Source organism: Trachinotus anak, unplaced genomic scaffold (assembly GCF_046630095.1).
Source record: "Trachinotus anak isolate AG129_WGS33_773 ecotype Australia unplaced genomic scaffold, CSIRO_AGI_Tana_v1 ptg000025l, whole genome shotgun sequence".
NCBI lineage: Eukaryota > Metazoa > Chordata > Actinopteri > Carangiformes > Carangidae > Trachinotus > Trachinotus anak.
The window spans coordinates 12,785,024-12,810,053 of NW_027273876.1; the positions used below are offsets into that span (position 1 = coordinate 12,785,024).

The window sequence follows — 25,030 nt, forward strand, 5'->3', positions numbered from 1 at the left end:
GAAAATTACAATGTGCATCAAAGAAAGAGCTGGATTAGTCAAAACTAATTTCTGCTTTCTTAGTAAAAACTTGATTGATGGAAGAGGAAGTTCCCCCTTCCAGCCAAATGAGTGAGATTCATAAAAAATACTACAATTAAGACACAATAAACAATAAAATAAGTCTAATTATTCCCCTTTTGGAATTAGCTACACAAGTTATTATTTCTTTAAAATGTGTCCAAAAAAAATGATCATGAAAAGGAAGCCGCCAGAGTTCAAAGACAAAATATTCTCTTTAATTACAAACATTATTAGTTATGCACATGGTGAGATTAGATTTCAGACCCAAAAGCGTTCTTACATCAGCTGAAACATGGAAAATTCATGAGTGGGTACATTAACCGACGGCAAACATTATGGCAATGGATTTTAAACATGATAATTGCTATTTGTCTCTCAGTGCAGTTAAATCATTATGTCTACTCTCGAAATAATGCATCCCCCCCAGTTTGCTGTTTTAATATCTCATTCATATTTTCATCATCAATATCACTGGGCAAACAGCCTGCAAAACCAAATGACAAATTTTCAATACCAAAATAAATTACTACCAGTTTGAACCAAAATTTGCTAAATTTAAACCACAAATTTTTTTTAACTGGTTACTAGTAGTTAAACACACTATAGCATGAATGGTAATGTAAGATGATATTTTCAAATGTTTTATTTGACATTATCTGCAACCCTCTGCAAAGAAAACACAGATCACATTTATTTGAATTGTAGCAATCGAACATTGTTTCTTAACATTTTACTCAGTTATTCTTGGCCTCAGTTAATAAGCGTGAATGTGCCACATCACATGAGTGGATGCATGTATGATGAAGCTCAGGTTGATACAAGTTTTTTTTTTTTTTTGTTTGATGTGAACTAGTACAGACTGCCACCCTATGGATACATCTGGCACATCAACACTTTGTGCTTGATCTTTACCCGTCTGCTCTCCCAACAATCACAGGATGAAGCTTTGAGATACAAAGACTGGTATGACTTTAAAATATTTTTTAAAAAATTAGAGGAATTAACAAGTAAAAGGATTGACAGCTGACTTCTGTGCATTTGTTGCAACTGTATTTTGCAGCTTGATCTTTCAGGAATAACAGCTGGAGGGTCCTAACGTAAAACAACACTGAATCTAACAAAGACAATCACACATATCAGTATCAGTCCAACGCAGATCTCTACGGCTTCATTCCTCTCTGCAAGCAGCTCCTCACCGAGTCAGTCATCATCCACCACCATCACGTTCCCGTTCAGCTCATACTCAATAGTGGCCCAGTCAAAGATGTTTCCCTTGGGGACCTTGTGCCCATAGTGCCATGCCTGGATCATACTCCTCGACAGCACAAAGTCCCACATATTCAGATCCGTCACCTCCCCTACAAAGCTCTGTGCTGCTTCTAGACCCCCCAGGTGCTTGTCTGGGTCCTGCCCCAGGAGGATGGTGCCTTTCGGGCGGATGGTGTGCCCCGGTTTGTAGACCTGGTAGGTGCTGCGCTTCCCTTCCACCCAAAAAGCAGCGAGGCCAGTGCGGGACTCCCAGGTCAGGCAGAGGCTGGTGCGGAAGGTGGTGAGGGGCGGGAGGTGAAAGAAGACACCATCACCACTCAGGTAAAAGGAGATGCGTCCATCCTTCTCACGCCACACATTGAGTTCATCATAGTCAGCTGTGCGGTAGGCGAACAGGATGATCTGTCGTTCTTCTGGCAGCTCAGTGGCCACACGCATGCAGAGCGTGAAGGCTCTCAGCTCCATCTCCTTCTGAGGGATCAGGGCCACGAAGCTGAAGTCCGTCTCATACGGGAAGACCAGGACTTTGTCACCCAGACCAACTGTAGCAACACAGACAGGGACCAAAAAGTGAAGACGACACCAAATCTTGATCAGTGTGTGAAAAATAATACTTGAAAATATAATGTGCACAGTTTTTGTTTTTGAACCCCTACCTTGTGTGCCTTGGGAGAGGCTCAAAGACAATCCAAACACACTTAGCAGAACCACAGCAAACGTCTGCAAACACACACAGAACATCCATGATCAGCCATTATCATACAACAACCCCAAGGTGGTATTGATTATTGAGCACTTTGATTATTGAACACTTCAGTCATATCAAAGATCAAATTAAGTTAAAAAATTTACAAGAGGAAACATCTTTTCTTACCATTTTGATGGTGTTTTGTTGTTCGTCGATGATGCTAACTCAGTCCCAGTTGCTAATGAGCCCGTGCCCAGTCCTCTTCCCTCCTGGCACAGGCCATGACGTCAGCTCTTCAACGGATGCTCTGACAATAGGCCTGGTGTGTGAGGGCTGAGTGATGCTGTCCTGTGCATGTGACTGATGCAGACACACACTATTTCACCTATGTTTGTGTGTGTGTGTGTGTTTCCATATCACATGACAGTCCAGTTTGGGCATTAAAACATCTGATCTGATCCACGTGCAGAGATTTCTGTCGAGATATCTGTCGCTGAGATTCATGCTGTGCAGCTACACATTAGGACTGGATATTTTTGAAGCTGATACTCATAGTGCAGATATATATTTCAAAATTTGTTATTCAGATGAAACTTTCACATAGAAGCATGAATAAGAACTGTGGGCAAGATGTGGAGTGAGTGGGACATTTTACACCTGAAAAATAAATTATTTCCTGAAGGGCAAATTACTGGATGTAAAGATGGAACTTTCTTGTTTCTTATTATATTCACCTACACTAAAATATCTGTGATAAGCTAATAGCAACCAGCGTATCAGCTGATTTATCTGTCGGGCTTGGCTCCAGAGGTTTGTTTTAATGCAGGTCTGAAAATCTAAATTATGAGATTTCAAAATAAACATGTGGCACCTTAAAGACGCATTAGGAGGCTGGATGGTTACTGCCTAAAAAGCAGACTCTGGGGAAAAATTATGTTATATGGAAGGAATATGTAAAAATCCATCATGCAAGAAAAATGAATGACCACTGAGGAGCATTGGACACAAGAAGACCCATATCACCACTGACTCAAAACAGTTCATGGGGCTTTTTGTTAGTATCACACTATGGACTCAAAAAAGTAAGAGTCAAGTCAGATGTCTCAGACTCAAAACATAAAACAACATTAATATTTATGGCTGGGCCAATGTCATGAATTGTACTGCAAAGCTTTTATTTTGTTAAGTGTTGCAGTTTAAATATTTATATGCCGATTCCTGTTAATAGATTTCCAATAAGCAGCAGAATTGCCATAATACTTGGTATCTCTTTAATGGTAATCTAATGTCAGAAACAACACAACAAACTCAAAGTTCATGGTTTAATTGGGACAAATGAAAACTGAACCAAGCATTATGTTATCAACATATCTACATTTAATACAGTTTCTCAAGCTCTAGGATTTCTCAAGAAAAAAAAAAGAACCCTATTTTGTCAAGAAATAAAATCTGAGATACACCAGCAAATTATTTACACTGCCTGCACCCCGACATGAACCACCGACAGGCCTAATTCACCATAGACACACATTCATCAGAAATACTTGTAAACTAAGAGCATGGAGCTGAGAATGTGTTTTACAGAGAATGCCGGCGAACCAGCATGCACCAAACTCGGACTGAGGTATGGATGAGATAAGATGGTTGTAACTCTTCCAGCATTTCTAACAGAGGTTGGTACAGTGATGCTAGTGAACCTCAAATCCTTCTAACAGGGAATTCCAAAACTTAAAGTTAGTTTCACACTGATGACCTGTTTACATAAGCTGTTGCAACCATTTTCGTCATAACTGTGACACTGCGAGGAGGTGGTGCATAAAATCAACAGCAGGTGAGGAAAATGACCATCCTCATTTTTTTTTTTTTTGCAACGGAAAGGAAAATTCACTTCATGCTTGTTGTGAGCGTTGACTGTCATTTGCAGACAAACAGCACGAGCCAAACACAATGTCCGAGCACATGACACAGACGACACAGATCATTCTTCAAAGCAGATTTTTGCATCAGCCTGAACAGCTGATGTCATCGATCAAAATTCATTTTCAAGATTTTCTATTAATATCCAGCAATGTGAAAACTTTTTTTGTATGCAGCAATCATTTCCATTCATTTTCTGTATCCAGTACAAGGTTGATTTTCATGAAAATATTACATTGTCCTGATAAAAAAAAAAAAAAGTTTTGAATTACCGTAGGACAAACCTAAAGAGTATATTATGCATACATTCAAATTAGTTCAATTGTCCTAATGGGGTGTGATTGATATAAAATAATAATAATAATAACACGATCTACTCAGTCTTACAGAATGGTGACATGGGTGGGCGTGTTAGGAGCGCCACATTCATGTCAGGTTAAAATGCTCAGTGACACACTTACCGTTGACTATATTTCAATCATCATGTAAAACTTGCATACAAACTACTGACCCTTGTTGAGAACAGGGTTTTGGCATTTTAGTTACCACTTCAGCAAATGTACATTAAGAAGTCAGCAAACGCACCATTCTTTAAAGAAAAAAAAAAAGACTTTGAAACACTGGAGTAAACGCCAAATCAAAGGCCAATGTCTTCATGAATTATGCCACCAAAACGTTGATTCTTTTTTAAAAATATTCGGTGGTATCTGTGAAACACTGGAGTGCAATGCTGATGCTTTCCAAGGATTGTGGCACTCGGAGAGAGAGAGAGAGAGAGAGAGAGAGAGAGAGAGAGAGAGAGAGAGAGAGAGAGAGAGAGAGAGAGAGAGAGAGAGAGAGAAGGGAGGGCAAGAAGAGACCTGAGAACATGGCCCCTTATTTTGAGAAAAGAAAGGAGTCAGGCTTGAAAGACTAGAATCAGCATAGAGAAGATGAGTTGACAGAGGAAGTACAGAAAAAGCAGAATGAAAAGGGGTTTTAAAGGGAGCAGCAGGCCATGAACACTGAGCCTCAGAAAGTTGGAGCTGGAAGTTTTACAGCAAAGACAAAATGTGGGGAGGAGAGGCAGGCCGAGATACATGGCTCCCATTTGGTCGTCCATAGTGTGGCTTTTCCCGCTTGTGTTAAGTACATATCCAGGCAAGGGGTGATCTGTTCTCTAAAGTCTTGTGTTGTCCAGCCTTTGTGTTGAGTATCGGGTATGATGGAGAAATGGGAGGTGGGCATCCCCTCAGTAGTCCTCCACCCAGCCGTTCTCCTGGATAAAGGCATCGATGACTTCCTTCATGGCCAGGTTTGGGATCAGCTGATCCTGGGTCAGGGGACTCCTGGTGACAGGGTCAAAATGACCCACTCGCTATAGAAAGAGTAGGTTGAATGCTAGTGTTAGCATCTGTGGCTGTATCTTATACATAATATATGCAAATTGGAAGCATTTTATGAATTTGGGAATATTCAAATCTCTCTCTCTCTCTCTCTCTCTCTCTCTCTCTCTCTCTCTCTCTCTCTCTCTCTCTCTCTCTCTCTCTCTCTCTCTCTCTCTCTCTCTCTCTCTCTCTCTCTCTCTCTCTCTCTCTCTCTCTCTCTCTCTCTCTCTCTCTCTCTCTCTCTCTCTCTCTCTCTCTCTCTCTCTCTCTCTCTCTCTCTCTCTCTCTCTCTCTCTCTCTCTCTCTCTCTCTCTCTCTCTATACTATAGAACTATAGGCCTCTAGATTACAAAGTCAGCGGTCTTAAGCAGTTATTAAATGCTGACCGAATGACAATTTACCTGTAGATGCTCTTCAATGTCCTTGCGATCATAGGTGATTCCACTGGGTGTGATGCAGGGCTCCCTCATCAGCTCAAAACTGATCTTCCCACACAGGTAATCTGGGATCTCTCGCTTCTGAACGAACAACAAAACACACCATGAGTCATGCTGATGTAACACTAAGACATATATGGATATAATAACATAATTGCCACAATGATGTTGTGATGTAGCTTTCTTTATCTGCTCTTACAGGGTTTGTTACAGTTTAATGACAAAAATCACGTTCACATTAATACTTTTTTCTCTCCTGAAACAACATCAGCCACTCCGAGGTTTAGATTAAATGCTGCCGAAAGCACCAATGCTGATACTAAAAATATGATTAAATTGATCAAATCAAGGTGCTATATTAATTGATGTCAGTTTTTTTTCATAAGGATTTGCCAGCTCTAAGCTGAACCTCTTACACCATCCAGCACATACAGAGGAGAAACACCCTGCAGGCTGTCAGGGCAGTGTCATTTCAACTTACAATTACATGACAACTACCTCAGTTGAGTCAACAAATATCTATAGCATAGGATAATTAATCACTACAAGCCTTGGCAAACAAACAGGGACAGTCACCATAGAAACAGCTTGGGCTGGAAATAATACACACCTGTCTGTCTATAGTATAGGTGCATTTTAACAGGTGTAGTCAGTAGCATGAAGGTAGAATGGCACAGCACAATAACAGGAAAAGAGAATGTCCTCACACCAAGAAAATAATTTTGAGAATTACCTACATATCTGTACACAAATCTAAAAGTGTGTGTGTGTGTGTGTGTGTGTGTGTGTGTGTGTGTGTGTGTATCTATTTCTGTTGTTGCTATGTCAACCATCAGAAAAGATGGTGTGGAGTAGGTGTGTACCGTAATGAAGGATGCATTCGTGTGGGCGAATGTCATCAATGTGTGCCTGTCTGTATGGTAGCCTTCAAAGGGACTGGTGACCTACTCTGGATGTTACCTGCTTTTTGCCTAGTGCATGATGGGATAATCTCTAGTCCTCTTAAAACAGGAAGAAGTGGGTTTGGCAAATGTCTGAGTGAATGAATCGAATTTTCATGCTTACTTTTCTTTTCTCATCCACTTGCGAGAAGAGCTCGTCCATGTCCATCAGATACTTGTCCTAGATAGGACACATTTCCAAATGTTACATGTAATGCAAAATATTCAGACATATTCATCTTCACATTCAATCTGTAATTACTGTATTTGTACATTAAATGCATCACAGCCAAATAAGACCAAAAAATAAGCAAAAACGTACGTGTTTAGATGCAATCTTGGCAGTATCGCCTCCATTCTGATTGTCGTCCTGTTTTTCTTTGTATTCTTCTAGTTCTCTGCACAAAATCATTGAAAATTACATCTCCATCCAGAAAAAAAATAATAATGAAACCCACACTACAGACTCATTTCAGTGATTCACAATAATCATTTAGAGATCATCATTAAACTAATAACTATGCTGGAGATTTTTTTGCTTCCCAACCTCACCTTTCCTTCTCAGCCAGTATGAGTTTGGTCAAATAAGCATGCAACTCGTTTTCCTGGTTGATGCGTTTCTCCTCAATGCTGTTCCAGCGTTTCTTCTTGGCAATGCGCAAGGCGCTGGGGATGTCATCTCCAAAATTCAGCCTCTGTTCTTTTGCCAGGTTATAAGCTGTAAACATCAATAACATCAATACAGTAACTGTAGTCTGACATCTCTTGTTCTATAGCCAACATTTCAGCAATGTAGCTATATAAAATATAGATATACCTTTCACTGTAGAATATTGTAATTACAATGACAGAAACCCTGACAAAGCATACTATAATATATCCCTGCAGATTTGATTTAAGAGCAACTGCATCGTCAATTTGTCAACACTCTTCTAAAAAAGTTACAGCTGATCCTAGGATCGGCACTTAAACTCTGACAGCAGAAATGGGAGAATGATAGATGTCACACGGAAGAAAACTAATAGACTTTAACATAAATGAATAGTGCATGATACGCAAGATGCTTTTATACACTTTTAGGAGGTTGTTCTGACCTTTTTGTAGGTTGCCGATGGCCTCATCGTAGTTCTCCAGCTCCAGGTGACACTGACCCAAGAAGAAGTGGGCCTTGACTGACTGGCTGTCCAGCTCCAGTGCATGCTTACAATCTGCCAGAGCCTTGTCATGCTGCTGCAGCTTCACATGGCAGAGAGCCCTGTTGGTGTAGTACACCGCCACAGATGGATTTCGGTTCTGGGAGACAGGACAAACCAGACAATACGTTCACAGTAACATTATGGCACTGTGCATTTACAAGCACATTCAGAGAAAAAATTAACTATTCCATTTTTCTAATAAATACATTACAATACTTTAATGTGCTTTGGTGAAGAAGGTGTCATTCCACTACTAGTACTATTTCTATTACAATGACAGTTCCTCACAATGGCTTTGCTGTAGCATGTAGCAGCCTCCTGGTACTTGCGGCAGAGGAACAGTCGGTTCCCCTGCTCCTTCAGCTCCTGCGCGGTGGAGCTCTTCTCCGGGCTGCCGGCCATTTTCTCCGCCGGCTCCGCGGGGCCCGCCTCGCCCTGCTTCCCTATCCTGTTCCCCGTCTCTTCGGCTGGCTAACTGACAGGTTCAAGAATGCCCTGTCTCTCCTGGATCTCACACACTAGACCAGAGACAGTGCATGCAAAGTTAAGTCAACATTCACAGACATGTATTCGCTGCAATGCACCTGCAATGCGAGTTTTGGGTCAATCAGGTGCAGTCCTCGCTGCGACCCGAAAGGGCATCTGCTTAATTCGCCGAGTGTGCTCACAGCTGCAAAACACAGCGAGGTGGCTACACTGCCGGCGATTTAACTATTCGTGTGACGGACATCAGCGGTAGCTAAACGAGCAGCACAGCTAGCTAGCTAGCCAGCCATCAGGAAACATTACACACTTACGGTCCCTTCCCTTTGTGCAGGGCTTTTACCTGTAACGCTACATCACTGGTACACAATGGTAGCTAAAAGTGATATACAAGCAACGTCTAAATATTATTAACGTTTGGGTCAGTAACATCTGCTGCAGCAGAGAGACACAGTGACAACGTTGCTAACTTTAGATAACAGCAAATAAGAGATCGGTGCTCAGATGTTAGCCAGTTAGCTGTGCTAGCATAGTAGGCTATGTTGTCGATTAACGCCTCGCCGGGCGGTTCGCTAATAAGAGGACAGGTCTGTTCACACTGCAGCTATAAAATTACAAATTCAACAAGGAGATGATTGGAAAGCTTGGGCTATAGCTATTATTTACTTGGGATGTCTCTTTAGGATTTATCACAACATTTACCTCTACGCCGCTGGGCAACCTTTAGAAACACAAAGTGGCTAATACTAGGTTAGCCTGCGTGATTCACAGCATATATTACCTTCTATTTTAGCTATTCCCATTCGAGATAGGGTTTGTTTCTGACATCCGCGGTTCCCAGTCCTTACCTTATAGATGGGATCTCACATGCAGGTGAAACTGATTTTATATACTTGGTATTAAATCTTTAACCGATTATTTTACCCCTATACGAGTTGTCATGACAGGTTGTTGTTATGCTGACGTCAAGCGCTTACGCGACGTTGACGGAAGCCGAAAGGACGGTTTTTTTTTCTCGTTTCTCAATCAGTCAAAGGCAAAAGCCACCTACTACCTAGACAAACGGACTGTCCTAGAAAGTATATTTAGTGAACATACAGTGGATGCCAGTGTCCTTGAAACTGTGTAAAAATCTTTGTTTAAAACTGTTCAGATTTGTGATATTTCATTGTGACCAATACTGAGACAAGTTGAGTACCAGCAGATGGAGCTCTATAATCATTTTTTTAATACTTCAATACCCCAACACTGCCACTAGTGCAAACGTTCACTGAAAAAAGAAAAAAAAAACTGACTAGATAGATATATAGATTTTTTGAGAAATTCTTTGAATCACTAGAGCAACTATAAAATAAAACCATGAAAATTGAGGATTTTTCTCCCTGTGATCAACTGAAATTTTTACTCCTGATAAGAAAGGATACTGAAAGTATGTGCTAAAGTATTGTAAATATTTTCTATGTCACTGATAACATCAATCCATTACAATTATCTGTTCATCAGTAGGAGGCTTGTTCAGAGGAACATCTGATTATGATCAAGAATTTAGTATATATTATCAGGGCCATCCCACCCACCGAGAGATTCGGCCCCACACAGACAAATCCATAGATGACCCCCAAGGCCTTTAATAATAAAATTCAAGTTTAGCCATGGAGGAATTAGCAGGGCTGTGACAGTGGACAGGGTCACTTTCATCCCAGCCTGTTGGCGCCCTGTATAGGCTTCACTCAGAGATCAGTGTGTGAAGATTAGGGCACATCCCCTGAGCAAACACACAGATAAATGTGTGAAAGGGGGCCGCTGAGCTGGAGACCCACCAGCGCTGTGTGTCCCCAGCTGTGTTTACCTCCACCAGTCTGGTCCCCTGATCCCCCAAGAACACCCACCTACCCAACCAGTCCCCAGTCTCATCCCTGAAAAAGTGGGGTTTTAGACCATAGACACAGACTAATGAAGACAAACACACTGTTGCTGCAAGTTTTGCAGTATTATAATCATTTTTTACCTTTTTGCCTTTAAGAAATTAAGCAGTAGAATAAATTAATAGGTCTTCTAATTCATTTATGATTTTAATTCCATATTTTACACAAGAAAATTTACATTATCATATATGGAGACATCATATAAGTTTGACTGGCCCATGATTGACGTCTCAGTGGAAGTGGTATCTGTAATCTACATTATTTTTCATTATGAGTATGAGTAAGGCTTAGGTGTGCTAAGAATGTGCCAGAATCTTCTTTTCATCACTCTACTGATTTTATGTGATTATTTCTGAAGTATTATCCAGTAATTACTCATCTTTGAGAAGAAAAACAGAAATGAAAATGAGACAGCATCTCGTGCCATAAAAAGCAATTGTAAAGAATATAAAATTCTCTAAAAAAAAAAAAGTATATATATTGTGTGAGGAAACCAGAAGTGGGGAGTAATTGTGGGGATTACGTAATTGTTTGCCAAGGGTTCGAAACAGAATAGAAACATACACTCCACATTGTGATGGTTCATTTGAATGCTGCTTGAAGAACTTGTTGCTTACATTTAAACTGCTTCTCCCTCTCTCACCAGCTCTCCACCCACTCCTCGTGTCCAATATCCCAACCGTCATCCTCCGCCAGCCCCCCATCAAACCCAACTGCTGCCCACTGCACCAGCTGGCTGAGCTTCCAGTCACCTTGGCAACAAGACCAGGAAGTTGCCCGGCTCCTCTGGCACAGCTGAAAAGCTGCCACTTCCTGATTGATTCTGGTCTTTCTGTCTGCCTGTGTAGTCGTTTTCCCATTTGGCAGTGGTCTCCACTATTCAGCGCCAAAGTCCCTGAAAAGAGAAAAAGGGTGAACACACTCTCCCCAGCGTTAAGGGAAACCTCAGGTTCAAATGGGTAAAACAAAAGCAGTATTTATCCACAATGGTGGCCCTTTGTTTGGTGGGTTTGCTCATTTTGAGGAGGGGAAAGGCTCATAGACTTATTGCAATTTGTTCAAGTGGCTCAGAATGCAACTTGTACAAAAAAAGTAAAAGAAAAAAAAACAGATTCCCCTGTTTTAACTGACAGAAGATGGTGATGGAGGGGAAAGGAGGTATAAATCATTAGTGTCCTTATAGATTAGTCAAATAATGTTTGCAAATACTTCATCTTACAAACTCTTTTATACCCAATTCACACACAAAGACATTTACGCCGACCTACACGCTCTCTAATCAACCAATCACGCTAAGAATCCGAAGAGAAGTGTACACACGTGCACAGCTGCCAATCGCAATTTTCCCGCTTTACATTCACTTCCTCACAGCTATAATCTACTCTTGTGCCAGAACACAGACACAAACTGAAGTGTCCATCAGATATTCTAAGCTGCTGTCTGTGCTCAAACAGGGAGAATCCACATACACAAATTTACCATAGAAAACAATGTGTCGTGACTGCCTCTTCTTTTGCCCCTGTTATAGTGAATGCTGCTAAAAGAAATCTCTGCCTGACCTGAGCAGAGACACTGTTACCGGTTTTTAATGATGAAACACCTGAATGCAACAAGCAAATATCCACCATGAAGAATTTCAGTCCATTAAGCTGTAGTGTTAATTCCCCAACATCTTCTAACCACCAGTGAGATTTATTGTCTCGCCTTTTATTGTCTTGCCAGTTTGCTGTATCTGAATAGTCAGCAGAACTGTTCACACACAGTGGATCTAAACTCTTTTTCTCTTTGTCCTGTATGTCAACACTTGTCTGCACTGAACACGTCCAACTCTGTTTCTGAAAAGTGGTAGAGTAACAGTTCAGAAATGTCCACCTCAGAAGGAAGTCAGTTACATTTAAGTGTTAGGAGGAGTTTTAGCCTACTTTTGTTAATATGTAGCCTTCATTCATGTGACAAATGAAAAATAATTCATTTTGCATGTGCCCAAAAGACTGTTGAATCTAATCTCCATTACTTCAGAGGGATTATAGGTACAGAAAATATTCTGCATTATATAAATTATTGATATAAATTACACAAGTCAGGCATTTCTTTCCCTTTTCTAACTGATTACCCATTCTACAATGTTCACTGACAACAACAGTGTCTGTACCCTGCACTAGAAATTATTTCACAATAAATATTATGTGTGACCTGCACTAGTTGTGAATGAAGGCTGCATCTGCTGCAGCCTCAACACTTTCAGGTTACATCTGACTATTCAGCAGAACTGTTTATTTTTCTCCAGTCTGTTGCAGTTGCAGTTGTTTGGTAATCATTTGTACTGAACAACTGACTGTGTAAATGTTCTTTTAGTTGCACATGCCTTAACTCTGAACCACTGGATGCTGGAGGGGACTTCTAGGTTAAAAGTTAAATGAGGGATATCCTGATGCTATAACCTAAAGGCAAGTAAGAGAAAGGCCAGAGATACTCAAGAGGTCAGAGGTCATCCAGACACCTCTGCAGCCCTGATTAAGCTTCTTCCTGACAAAAGAGAGGGGGTGGAATGACTCATCTTACCTCTTAAAGGATGCATCCATTGCAGGAACACACACACAAACAGGGAGCCAACAAAATGTGGATTGTTAAGGAGAGTTGATTGTCCAGTGCTCACATTTAAAAATACAAGTAAACGAAATCCTGTACAAGGGATCACAGGATTTGAGGAGATATTATGATCAGCAACAACTAAAATCACAGATGTGCTTTAAGCCCCTTTATACATTAGATAATGATACATTAGATTTTATTTCTCAGACTGGATGAAAATGTTATGATATCTTCACTGTCTTTCTCAACATCTATCAGTTTGAGATCTAAGAAGGCTTGAGTAAAGCAAAATCAAAGAGTTTGTTTTTGGAACTTGCAGTGTTAGTCCAAAAATCTTTACACCCTGGGGGGTTAACAGCACTCTGCCTGAGACACCCCCACTTCCCAAAACACACACACAGCACCGCGGATTGATGTGTGACGGCTGGGGGTGGAGGTGGCTGCTGAGTAGCTTTTCTAAGTGGAGGGGGAGAAGTTTTACAATAGACTTTTTGGAGGGAAATCAAAACTCCTGTGCCTGACTAATTCAGGGATGCGGAGGGAAACGCATCCTTCCCTCCCTCACCACTGAACCTCCACATATAAAAGAAGGTTAACCATTAATATAACTGACAGCTAGTTCCAGATGGCAACAATATTTGTTTACTGATTGTTATTAATTGCAGGCTGCAAAAGACAAGATTGAGTTTTTTTTATAATTGTAATGAGCTTTGTTTAAGTTGTATCTCATCACATTATCAATTCAAAAGCAATTGTTCTAGTAAAGCTCATGCAATTTACTAGTGATGACTAATCAGTGTGTTTTTCACTTAGAAAATCAATAGGGATCTTCACAGGAGAGAACTGAACCAGCAGGGGAACTAAGAAGTTACTTTCCCTCCCTGGATGTCAATGCCCCATCCCCCTGTCCTCACTGCTACTCCCCCCGTAATTCCCCAAATGTCCCCTCAGGTCATGCTCTCCAGGGTCACCAAACCCCACCCTGCCCCTAACCAGACACACCCACCCAGCACAATCCAAAGGAGCTAAAGCAGACATAATGAGCTATGGGCTAATTGTGTGTGTGTGTGTGTGTGTGTGTGTGTGTGTGTGTGTGTGTGTGTGTGTGTGTGAGATGGCCAGACTGAGGTTTGTTTTGGGGGTGGTGTGTGTGTGTGCATGGACAGAATAAGGCGTTTGTTATATCTGACTGACTGAGTCCATTGCAGAGGATTTTCAGAGCAGTCAGAATATGAATGATAGAAACATTACACTTCATACATTTATTTACATAATCCAGACGTAGTCCATAGATATAAATACTGCAGGTACAGACCTAAAAAGCACAGTTTGCACATTTTGCACTATTAACACATGTTGTTATTTGTGACATTTTTTAGCTGTACGAAATGATGTTTTTTTCTTTGCCTATAAAGCTTATAAACAGAGAACAAAATGTTAACTTTACTTAGGGATCAACGTCATCTGTGCCATTGTTTAATGTTTATTTACACCTCAAATGAAAAATCAAAAAATTGTGCTGTGGGCTTTTTAGTAATAACTAGTTTACATGGTTCATTCCTGCAAGGATGTTCAGTATTTTCACCAAATACTGAACATCCTGTATTTTTACTCTTGGAATTTCATTCTCAGATAAAATGACACTGTGTAATTAGAGGTGTGTTTGTCAAAGTAGCAACTGTGCTGTTTTGGACTAATATAAATATACTGACATATTTAAATGATGAACACAGAAGATTCCTGTGTCTGGATACTGTTAATCATTCGATTTGGATGCGCTAAATATGAGACATGTTTAGTTTGGATGATTCATTTGATGATTCATCTGTTTATTCTCCTCCTCTCTTTAACATCATCCTCTTTGCTTTGTTGACCTATGATTCAGTAGGAAATATGACGATAGTGTGTTTTCTTGAACAGTTTTAACACAAATCTTATTTGAATCAGTTGTTCATTAGTAGATACAGAGGTTGTCATCTATCTAAAGCTTTGTCGGTCTCTCCGGCCTGAATAGAACAAATACTCGTCCTTTTACTCTTCCCACAACAATCCAGCTATTTGTTGTCATGTAAAGTTGCTGAAAGCAGCTTGTCTTGATCCTAGAAGTGTGTAGTCGGCAGATCCCAAATTGGACGGTAATCAGATCAGTGTGAGGAGTTTGACAAATGACCAATGACAAGCACTGGACCCTGGAGGATGGGAGGGGTTGCCAGGGGTCAAGGCTGGGGGTCAGAGGTTGGCTTTTCAGAACCGCTCAATCGAAGGGCCATTAAATCCCATCTTTGTGTGATTTCTCAGTGAGGCGCGGCGGTTCCGTCGGATGCCCCTGGTCTATGCACTACTTGCCCAGTTAAAGCTATATGTGCTGAGCTCCAGTGGTGCAGGAATGACCAGGGTGACGTGATACCTTCACCGCTGAATCATATGCAATCAGTGGAATAGTTTCCTGTCCCTGCTTAATGTAGAAAGCTGGATATAGAATAGCAGTAATTATTTTAGGCAACTTGGAGGAAAAAAGCTTATATTTTTAAACAATTTTAGAAAAAGTCTAATAAGATAGTTCTGCATTCTGCTGTGCAACACGTCAGGATGAGAATGAGCATAATGCTTAACCTTGTTCATTTGTTTGTGCAGATTCCACTGAAGCTGTTTCTGTTTTTCTACACCAGCTCTCAAAATTAAATCTACGGGCCAAATATTTTCTGAATCCAACTATTCTCCTATAATTTCGTGAAAGTGCCTGCGATGGTGCTGTCCATCAATAATATGAATGAGAAAGGCTTTGTTATCCTATTTTAAGGGTTTTTTTGTAACTCCCCAATGTGTGTTATCTCATGTGTAAAGTATGTCGTCTCTGGGGCGTCTTGTCTCTAGCTTTGTTTTCCTACGCCTGCCGTCCAAATTTCCATCACAAACATCTCACCCTGAGTGACCCTTTGCTTTCTGTCTGTGAAGAGGCCCTGATTAGCCTGCATACATGTGCAGATAGGCCCAAAATCCTTGAGCAGGGACTATGTATCAATGTGTGTTTTCATGTGTGTGTGTGTGTGTGTGTGTGTACAAGTACGTGGCACAGAGAGTAAAAGTATACGCGCTCATGCATATGTGTGCATGCATGAATGTGTCAGGCAACTCAGGACTATACTCCACGCTCTAGTTATTCAGCAAGTTCTCTTGTTCCGCTTTTACTTTGCTTTCTCACTCGTCTGCACATCTCTGCAGGACGACACAGTTCACTGCAGAAAGAAACAACCTCTATTGAAGAGTCACTCAGTCAGAGGACAGACTCTGTTTTGTCTCTCCTCTTCTTTCCCCTCTATCAGCTTCCTCTGTTCATCAGTCCTGGGTCAGAGGAGAAAATAAAAACCAAACAACCACATGGAGCTGTGAGATAAATATTTATCGCCTCTGTTTTGCTTTTCAGAATTCCTAGTATCCTCAAAGCATAAAAATAGGAGTTAATGGCTACTTCCTTAATGATGCAACAAAAGTCTTGTTCAAAGCAAAATGATTAAAAATAAATACAGCTAAATGTTCATTTATTTCAATCTGTAATATAAAAAAAACATACTTACACAACTTAGTGTTGCTTCATTAAAATAAAACTCATAGAAAACAATGGTAAAGCCAACAAACAGCCACCTGTTGTGTACATTCAAATACACCTGTTATCATGAGAACGTCCAGCCTTGCACACCACTATACCCCAAGGGATAGGCGATATGATACCCCTGAAGTGAGAGGTGTGTGAGTATATGTGTGTGTGTGTGTGTGTGTGTCAGAGACGCTGGGGGTTGGGGTTTACTCAATGATGGAGCCAGGGAGCCACCAAATTTTGGCGGTCGCCTCAAGGGTTTTCCCCCAACAAGGGCTACCTCATTTGCAACAGATGTATATGTTTTCAAAAGACAGGTTCCACTGATGAGCCGGAGGACACTGAAGCGCAGGTGCTGAGAGAGCAGAGGGCTCGCGTGCAATGGCATTTAAAAAAATTAGATCAAAAGGGGCTCAGGGACGAGCTACAGGTCACCAAAGAACCTGAATGGGATTGATGAAAGATGGAGAGAGATAAAAGACGCTTTGGATTCAGATTTGGTGCGCAATTATGGTCCCACTGAGTCTCTATTCAGAGAGTTTAATTGTCATCTAGGGACTGAAATGTAAAGATGTTTGAATTACTGCTAAGGCTGGAAGAATGATCATTAAATCGCTCCTCATTATTCTCGTAGAATTACTGCTATGTGATGCTTTAATCCTGTGAATTTTACCCTCATACTGTCTCATCTTACCTCTTATCCTTTGGTGTTTGCATTTTATTCAAGTTTATGATCAAGCTGTATCATTTCACCACTTTGCATCATTTGCTAATGCAAGTTGTGGTTCATGCCGCACTTTTAAGTTGTACTTAAAAAGTAAAAAGCACGGACTTTAAATCATTACTTTCAATGGCTGATGAAGGTTAAGCTCGGCTCCATCTTCGGTTACAAACTTCACAGCATCCAGCTTTGAAGCTGTAACACATTAATAACTTCCTCAGCTGAAACTTAATACATCGAGGCAATGGGCAGCGTAATTCCAACCACTGGCCAGATTTCAAATCTCCACCATAACGGCTGAGATTCAGCACCTGTTAAGCTCTTTATTATTTCTATGATATGATGTGAAATTTGATATGTAAAAATGTAATCTCATCAGTCTCATTATTCTGCTGAGTGAGCAGGAGGGAGGAGGCTTTAAGGATGGACAGGGAGTTTTTTGTGCACAGAGAGATAGCCAAGGGGGTCAGAGTATTGGCATGTGTCTATTGTGTGAGTGGGGTCATTGTAAGGGGGGGTTTAAAGTTTAAAGTCTGTATGTGTGTGAATGTGTATGTGTGTAGGCAGGCTAATTATATTCTGCACAGCCAAGGACGGCCTAGACTGGCCAAACTCAATTCACTGAGCAGGATGCAGTGCAGGGAAGGAGGAGGAGGAGGAGGAGGAGGAGGAGGAGGAGATTGAGTGCAGTCAGGCAGCAAAAGAAAAAACTGACCATCCATTCTTTTTGTTTTTTCCTTTGTGGCATTTTCCAACTGTGAATTCCTCGTGTGTGTCTTCTAAAATGTGATGTGTGCATGATAGTTTTCAAAGTAAGACAAGCAAGAGAGTTATAATGAGGTTTAATAAGTTAGATTATCACATAAAATTGTATCAATATAAAGTGTTTTTTAATCTGATGGAAAGACTTGTAACCATGGAATTACAGGGATTCATCGGGTTTTTTGTTAGTAATGAGTTACATATTTATTCTGTGAGCACATATTAAAGGAAACATTAAAGTTCAGCATTTTCGTAAATGCATTTATCCACTTTTGTGCTGATAGTATATAGATATCACTCAGCTGGAGCCATCAGCCAGTCTTGACATGAAACTTGTTAAACCTCAACTTTTTTATACTTTGTGTGTTTTTCTATGGATTAAACAAACAAGATATAACATGTTAACGTGCTAACTATTTCTGCTTTTATGCTAAGCTAACCAGCTGCTAGCCGAAGGTTTGTCTTTCATGTTAAATGCAAACATTCGTATTTCCAAAATGTCAAACTATTCCTTAAATGTCTATATTTTTTTGAATAGTGATTTGTCTTTTATTTGTTTAAAACAAAAGGCCCCATCCTCTCAATGGAAATGTTGCAGTATACCACATTTTCAGGATCGTTTCCGCGTTTCACAGGAATCCATCCTGTCTTCTGTGTAACATATGTTGTCAACTGGCACAGATGAGTAAATGTCATCTTATGCTCTAAAATCATATCAAAAGTTTAACTTTTATTTGAATTCAAGTCTATACACTCAACGGCATCAAAAGTATGAGAGGTCTACCACAACAACTTGGACAGGACAAGAACATGGACTCGTCTTGGCCGCCAAAATTATGCCAAGACCGCCAAAATATAGTCCCTTTGTATTCTCTCCCATTGTATCCAAATAAGGGTATTCAAATGTGGATGTGGTCGAGAGCGACAACATCTGTCTTTCCTGTGGACATATGTAAAACACTATACCTATTGTCAATTTTGGAGGGATCCTGCTTCTTGTTAAGTTTCCCTCCAAATTGATTCAGCCAATTAGAGGCAGTGTGGGGGTGGGAGAGCAGCAACTAAGACAGACAGCGGAGAACCTCTGTCTGACCCCCAGCTGGGCTCCAACAACGCTGTCTATCAAACTCACCAGGCCCGAGGCGTCACTATAGCACCGCTGGGCTGCTGATAGCAGTTCTCTCATCTGGATTACAAATAGTGGGATAGGGAGATGCAGCTAATTGCAGCTAATGAGTGTCATAAATGTGGAGTGAAAGGGGCTGGAGATGCCCCATGTCTTCTAAATGGAAATTACTAAAGTAGGTTTCCCTCCAAAAAACAAGCCCAAACCATTTACAGACCAAATCTTGCACACATTACCACACTCTAATGAGGGAATGCAGCATTTATAAAGGAGCCCAACACATGCCTGCTCCAGTCTGGCTACAATCAAAAGCTGTGGTGCTGACTGCAGATGCTTTGTAGGCTAAATTTACCCTTAAAGCTCGTGTGCCACAGGAAACTTCCTGCACATTCTGCGGTGGCTGCAATGTGTTTTCATTTGGCTTTTTCATCCCCGTCTGCTGTTCGCAATCAAACACCGACTGTGAAGAGTAAAATCCTCTGAGTTAGCAGTGGCAACGTTGTGTGAAGAACCACTTAAAAAGAGACTGGCCTGTTTACCCTTGAGCTAAACTATTCCCTTGTGTGCTTTTGAACATTGAGGAATGTGAGAATCAATGCAAAGGACATCAAGGTTGGCTGCACTATTGACACTATCCCTGTGTAAATTCAGCCTCAGTTCAATGACACTATCATTATCTTCTTACACCGAGATAAGAGATTGGATCTAACTGATTTGTCAGGATAGGAATACAAAAATTATCAGGCTTCTGTACTGCAAGAGGGAAACAATTCAGAAGAGCTGGGAGGTAAACAGTCGGCATGAATTCTTACATAAGCAAAGTGAATGAAACAATAAAAGCTCAAAGGGAAACTGAATGTTTGAACATGTTCTATATGGAGAAGTTAGCCGGCAGAGAGACTGCAATGTGGGATAGTGGCATCTCGAGCTCTTTACGGTTTTAATCAGCACAAACATTTTCTGGGTTAAATCAGACCAGTGTTTGGATCCAAACATACAAATTGGTGTAGAAGTAATCAGATCTTTTACTTAGGTAAAGATCAATGATACTAGAGTGTAAAAAACACTCAATTATAAGTAAAACCCCTGCACTGGAAATCTTACTTAAGTAAAAGTACAGAGGTATACTTGAAATATCAAAACAATGTACTCATTATGCAGAAAATTGGCCCTTTTAGGTGTTATATTATTATGTAATGGATTATTACAACTGATACATAAAGGTGTAATTTTCATTTAGCTGCAGTAAATTTTCTCTTTATTACTTCATGCATTTTATATGGTGATCATAGGTTTTGAGTGAAAACATGGTTTTACTACATAGTAAAATATTTCCTTGTGAAATATGGTGGTGGTACTTTCTTAAAGTGGCAAAAGATTTTCCTTTAAATAAGTGTCTTTTAAATCGCCATCTAACACCAAATGAGATAACACAATGGTGATGAAGCCTATGACCCACTGATGAAATTATGTAGAAGTCCTTCCATTTTACAGTTTTATTAACAGGATGTCTGGTATGACAAAATCACAAGGAACATGAGTCAGTGACACAAAGTTAGTGATGTTAGTGACAAGTGTGGTTCAAAAACAAATCTGCAAAGTCCAACCCTGCAGACAAAAGGTTTTCATATTCTCTTCGTTAAATGACACAATGTCTAAAACTTAGAGCATGATAAAGAACTTTGCAAAGTTTGGCACAATAGATAGAGAGGTCCATTTTAAACACCTGCAGCCTCTTCCCTCCATTTTGCTAATGAACAGTCCCCAGCCCCCAGCTGTGACCTCTGACCCCAGACACTATAATTAGGTTATATTTGGAGCTGCTGAATGCAAAAAAAGTGGATTGCTGAAGTGTAGTGCCATAAAGAAGATTTAAATGAACATCTTCAAAGCACTTTTAAAAAAGGAATTTGTCAGAAAGTGCTTTAAAGAGACAAACACAGATGACAGCGATGGATGAGCTAAAACAAGTATAATAAACTAACACGAGACTGTGTGAGCATGTGAGTGAGTCTGTGAGCTGTAGGAGAGAGACAGAAAAATGAGAGAGTTGTTGCAAATGTGTGAGATTACTGCAGAACATGTGTAAACTGAGACTTGATCCCAGCTGCCACAAACAAATCTCTTGTGATTTGTGTCAATCTGACCTAATCATGAGATTATTCGCCTCAGTGTAACAACACATAGGACATATCTTCATGAAAAATTTATGTGAGATCCCAAAGGAGCAGATTAAAGCACACAAGGGCCGTATGAGAGTATTGTGACAGTGCAGCTAAGTGATCTATTACATGTTTAGAAAAGCATTAGAGAGCATTCTCAGGGTGTCTCTGTGCGTTTCCAGCTGCGTTTGCTATCAACCCGCTCTGACTCTGTTTATCTGGTATAGGGCCCTCTTGTATTCAGTTTCCCACTGGGCTTTACACTGACACACACACACACACACACACACACACACACACACACACTCACACACAAACTACACAAACCAAGATGAGAGGCACAAAGAGAAATTTACAGTCATACAAACAAACACATACACAATCAGGATCCTGAGAAAGTGCAATGAGAGAGCAGGTGTCAGTTTTCACATGAGGCTCTCATGGGGGCTCGGAGGGTAAATAGCAGCATGAGTTTTTCCGAGCCGTTAGCGTTGGTTCTTCTCACAGCCTCTGACCGCCATTCGACCAGGAGCCCCTTCACCTGCATGGAGAGGTGGGAAAGTGTCAAACTCACTGCTCTCACTGGCTCATCACAACACAAAACTACAGTGGAGTAAGGGAGTGGATAAGATAGCCCTGTTCCTATAGCTACACACACAACAATACAAAGGCGTGGAAGGCTGGTTGCACATTTATTTTACATCCCACGATGCTTTCTGGACCTGGCAGCTACACTATGATTGTAGATAATGTTGATTAAAAATGTAAAGGAATAAAAAAAAAATCCCCCTACTGAAGTACATGTTGCGTACCTCAACAGGTATCAGGTTTTCAGAAGAAATAATCCAACTATGTACTTTTATTTTTTCCATTTTCAGCTTGATAACTAAGAATGTGATTTTATTCAGTACTCTGGCATTCAGGATATCAAGGTTTTTGTCATTGCATAGACACTTTAACAGTGTTTCCCATGACTATGCTCAAACTAACAAGGCAAACTTAAGACACAGCACAATCCTGTGGCGGGAAGGGCATACTTTCTGCTACCCTGAACATAGGCTGATTATCAGAGTGTCCTGTCAAGGTCTTAGATCTCATTACCAGCAGATAGATGACACTGTGCAGGAAAACAAACAGCAGCGATGTCAGATCAACTGGATTAGCACCAAGGTGCCATGGGAAGCTGCTGAGAAGTCTGGGAACGAGGGCATCTCGACTTCTCAACTGAGATCAGGTCGTCCTCTGGTGTTTCAGTGGAGCATTTTAGACGGACATGCAGCTGCTACACCAAACTTGTTTGAATAATACAGAACCTCTAAACCCAGTCAGCCTTGTATTTCATCATCTCAAGGTTGTGTTAAGACCTTTTTACGAGCAAAGTGTGATGCTCGGTGACTCTTTGATTCTGCTGCAGAATTAGAAGCCTTTAGGTGTAAGTCATGTTGGACTTTATTTGCATTAAAGAGACATAACATGAAACTCTCACAACTTTAACTGAGCACATGCAAATTCATGAATGTACTTTTTGCATCTTTATAAGCCTCAAAATCAGTTTGAATTCAGGTTTTTATCATTGCATTACCAAACTTAATGAAATATATTCCACTCTATAACTAACAAACTAAACTTGCATGTTTGCATTCATGTTCAGCATAAAGGAATTAATGAGGTTTTATAGGCAACCTATAGGTTACAACTGTAAATTGCAGACACTACATGGATCATACAATGAATCTCTCTTAGCATTTTTCAAATTAAAATTAGCATATAATAATAAATTTCTGAATGGCTCCTACTAATACAAAACCTTGTAAACATTGTTGATATGTAGGAAAGACAGTACCTGTCTCTTTGTGTCTGAAACAGCGAGAAGAGTCAGTGAGAGAAAGTTACACACAATGTCAAGGTCCCATAAATACCAGTAACACCACACTGTCACTACATCCTCTCTGTGTTTGCACACGACCACACATAGAGGGATAGAGTATACCAAATAAATAGACACAGCGCTAACACATGTGTGCAAACTCTCGTATGCGTACGGCAGCACCCCTTGAAGACGCTCTCATTGGCAGACCGGTGAGAACGCAGAGGACACGCAGAGCCAAAACATGACGGGAATCTGGTTCAGTGGTTAAAGTATGAGGACAAGCAGACTGTGTTTGATCACAGTCAAAGGGTGATGCAGAACAGATACAATCATGTCTGATAGTTCAAACATAACCTTTAACAGTAAGACTGATTTAAGTGTGCTGGCCTGCACACTGCTGTGTAATTTATGATTCTTTTATGTGCACAATCTGAAATGACAGTCCTCTGAAACTAACTATTGATGGATAATTTTTTTTTATTATACAAACATCATGAAGTGGCCAAACCTTCTTACTGAAGCAACATGTATCAATGGATAAGCCAGAATCTAACTTAAAGGAATTTCTCACTTCACACTGATTGTATAAACATTGTGCTACTCATCTAATCAGGAAGCCTATAAGTGCATTTGCAAAAATGCCTACTTGCATACATATCCTTCTTTTAACTTACTCAGTGCATCATTGTGGTTACAATATTGCATCCACTTTGTAGTGACACGGTCACATGCACTGACATTACTCTGTATATGAGTTAGTGCATGTTTAAACTAAAATATAAATGTTGAATACCTCGCCATCCCCTACTCTATAACTTTTGGGGGGATGAAAACTCTCAGTAAATGAAAGTGAGAATAACCACATCAAATAAGTTTAATCTTACTGTGTTTGAACTGCAGGATCTGAAGTGCACTATACAGCCACATGAAAGCACTGAACATGATCCAAGCTTGATAAGACTGTAGCTCAGGTCATACCGGGGTCACACAGAGTGTGTGCTATTGTTTTAATGGACGTGTGTATGAATACATACTCACTGATGGGTTTGACAAAGTGTGAAAATTTGACTGTCCGTGTCTGACTTCACTGTGCACACGTGGAAGCTATGACATATCTCTGAAGTCCGTAGCTAAGTTTAGGCACTAATATATTCATACACCCACCTCCTCCAGCCACCGCACTGCGCTTTAAACTCTGCTGCTTTGAAATGCCCTGCAGAAAACAAAGCTCTGTCCTGCTGCAGACAATAAAGCAGCTGGATTTCTGCACATGTGCCTTTGTGTTGGTCTGAGGCCTTGTCATAACTCCATCGGAGGGGCCTAGACTTTCATCACACACACACACACACACACACACGTACACCGAAAGTCAGTGGCTCCAGGAGATGCATGGCAGTGTCAGCACAAAAGAATATTTGATTTGGTTATAAATACCACAACATGAAAGAGAAGCTCAGCAGGGTAAAGGGCAGAGGGCACGACAACCAGAGGAGACAAAATCTTCATCATCATCATCACCATCATATGTGGTGGGTCTGACAATCAGTTTACCACTGTTGAACTGCGACTAGAGTTTTATGTCTCTCATTTTTCTTACTTCATTTGATTTAGCCTTTATTTACTTCATGGCCCATGAACATTAATATGCTAAAAGGAAGCATCTGAAATAGCTGGTGTTGTTAAAAATAAAATGTTGCAGAATGAAGCCAATGTAAGCCTACTGATCAAATCCATGAAAAGCTTTATTATAAGAAGGTTCAGTGGATTTGGAATTTTAAAAAAGGCAACCACAGTTATTTATAAACTTTAAAAAAGGATTTTCTTTGTGTTTAAATCTAACAAACAGAAAGTGAATATGAAAGCAAAGAAATAAAAAAGATATCTCTGCTATAATTATATAACATAATTTTCATTGG

At 40.4% G+C, this 25,030-nt stretch overlaps 2 protein-coding genes across 2 annotated transcripts; both read right to left on the minus strand.

Annotated features, from left to right (window-relative positions):
* Positions 1-256: 256 nt before the first annotated feature.
* On the minus strand, positions 257-2,314 carry crp1 (C-reactive protein 1). Its single transcript, XM_071462818.1, has 3 exons — positions 2,207-2,314; positions 1,989-2,052; positions 257-1,874 (listed from the first exon to the last, which is right to left on the minus strand). The coding sequence occupies exons 1-3, from the start codon at positions 2,207-2,209 to the stop codon at positions 1,264-1,266; spliced, it is 678 nt and encodes a 225-aa protein (XP_071318919.1). The 5' UTR covers positions 2,210-2,314; the 3' UTR covers positions 257-1,263.
* A 1,014-nt stretch (positions 2,315-3,328) lies between these two features.
* On the minus strand, positions 3,329-9,341 carry stub1 (STIP1 homology and U-Box containing protein 1). Its single transcript, XM_071462817.1, has 8 exons — positions 9,210-9,341; positions 8,167-8,396; positions 7,777-7,975; positions 7,235-7,400; positions 7,005-7,080; positions 6,807-6,863; positions 5,706-5,822; positions 3,329-5,294 (listed from the first exon to the last, which is right to left on the minus strand). Exons 2-8 carry the CDS (start codon positions 8,278-8,280, stop codon positions 5,169-5,171), a joined length of 855 nt encoding a protein of 284 aa, XP_071318918.1. The 5' UTR covers positions 8,281-8,396; positions 9,210-9,341; the 3' UTR covers positions 3,329-5,168.
* Between the last annotated feature and the right edge of the window lie 15,689 nt (positions 9,342-25,030).

What these genes read in the sequence shown, in the direction of transcription:
- crp1 (XM_071462818.1), bottom strand. An exon ending in CCTCTCCCAAGGCACACAAG is followed by an intron (nt 1,875 to 1,988) that starts GTAGGGGTTCAA and finishes GTGTTGCTACAG; the next exon opens with TTGGTCTGGGTGACAAAGTC.
- stub1 (XM_071462817.1), bottom strand. Translation starts at nt 8,280, where the DNA reads ATGGCCGGCAGCCCGGAGAAGAGCTCCACCGCGCAGGAGCTGAAGGAG. An exon ending in CCAAGATTGCATCTAAACAC is followed by an intron (nt 6,864 to 7,004) that starts GTACGTTTTTGC and finishes TGTCCTATCTAG; the next exon opens with GACAAGTATCTGATGGACAT. An exon ending in AAGTGGATGAGAAAAGAAAA is followed by an intron (nt 5,823 to 6,806) that starts GTAAGCATGAAA and finishes TTGTTCGTTCAG; the next exon opens with AAGCGAGAGATCCCAGATTA.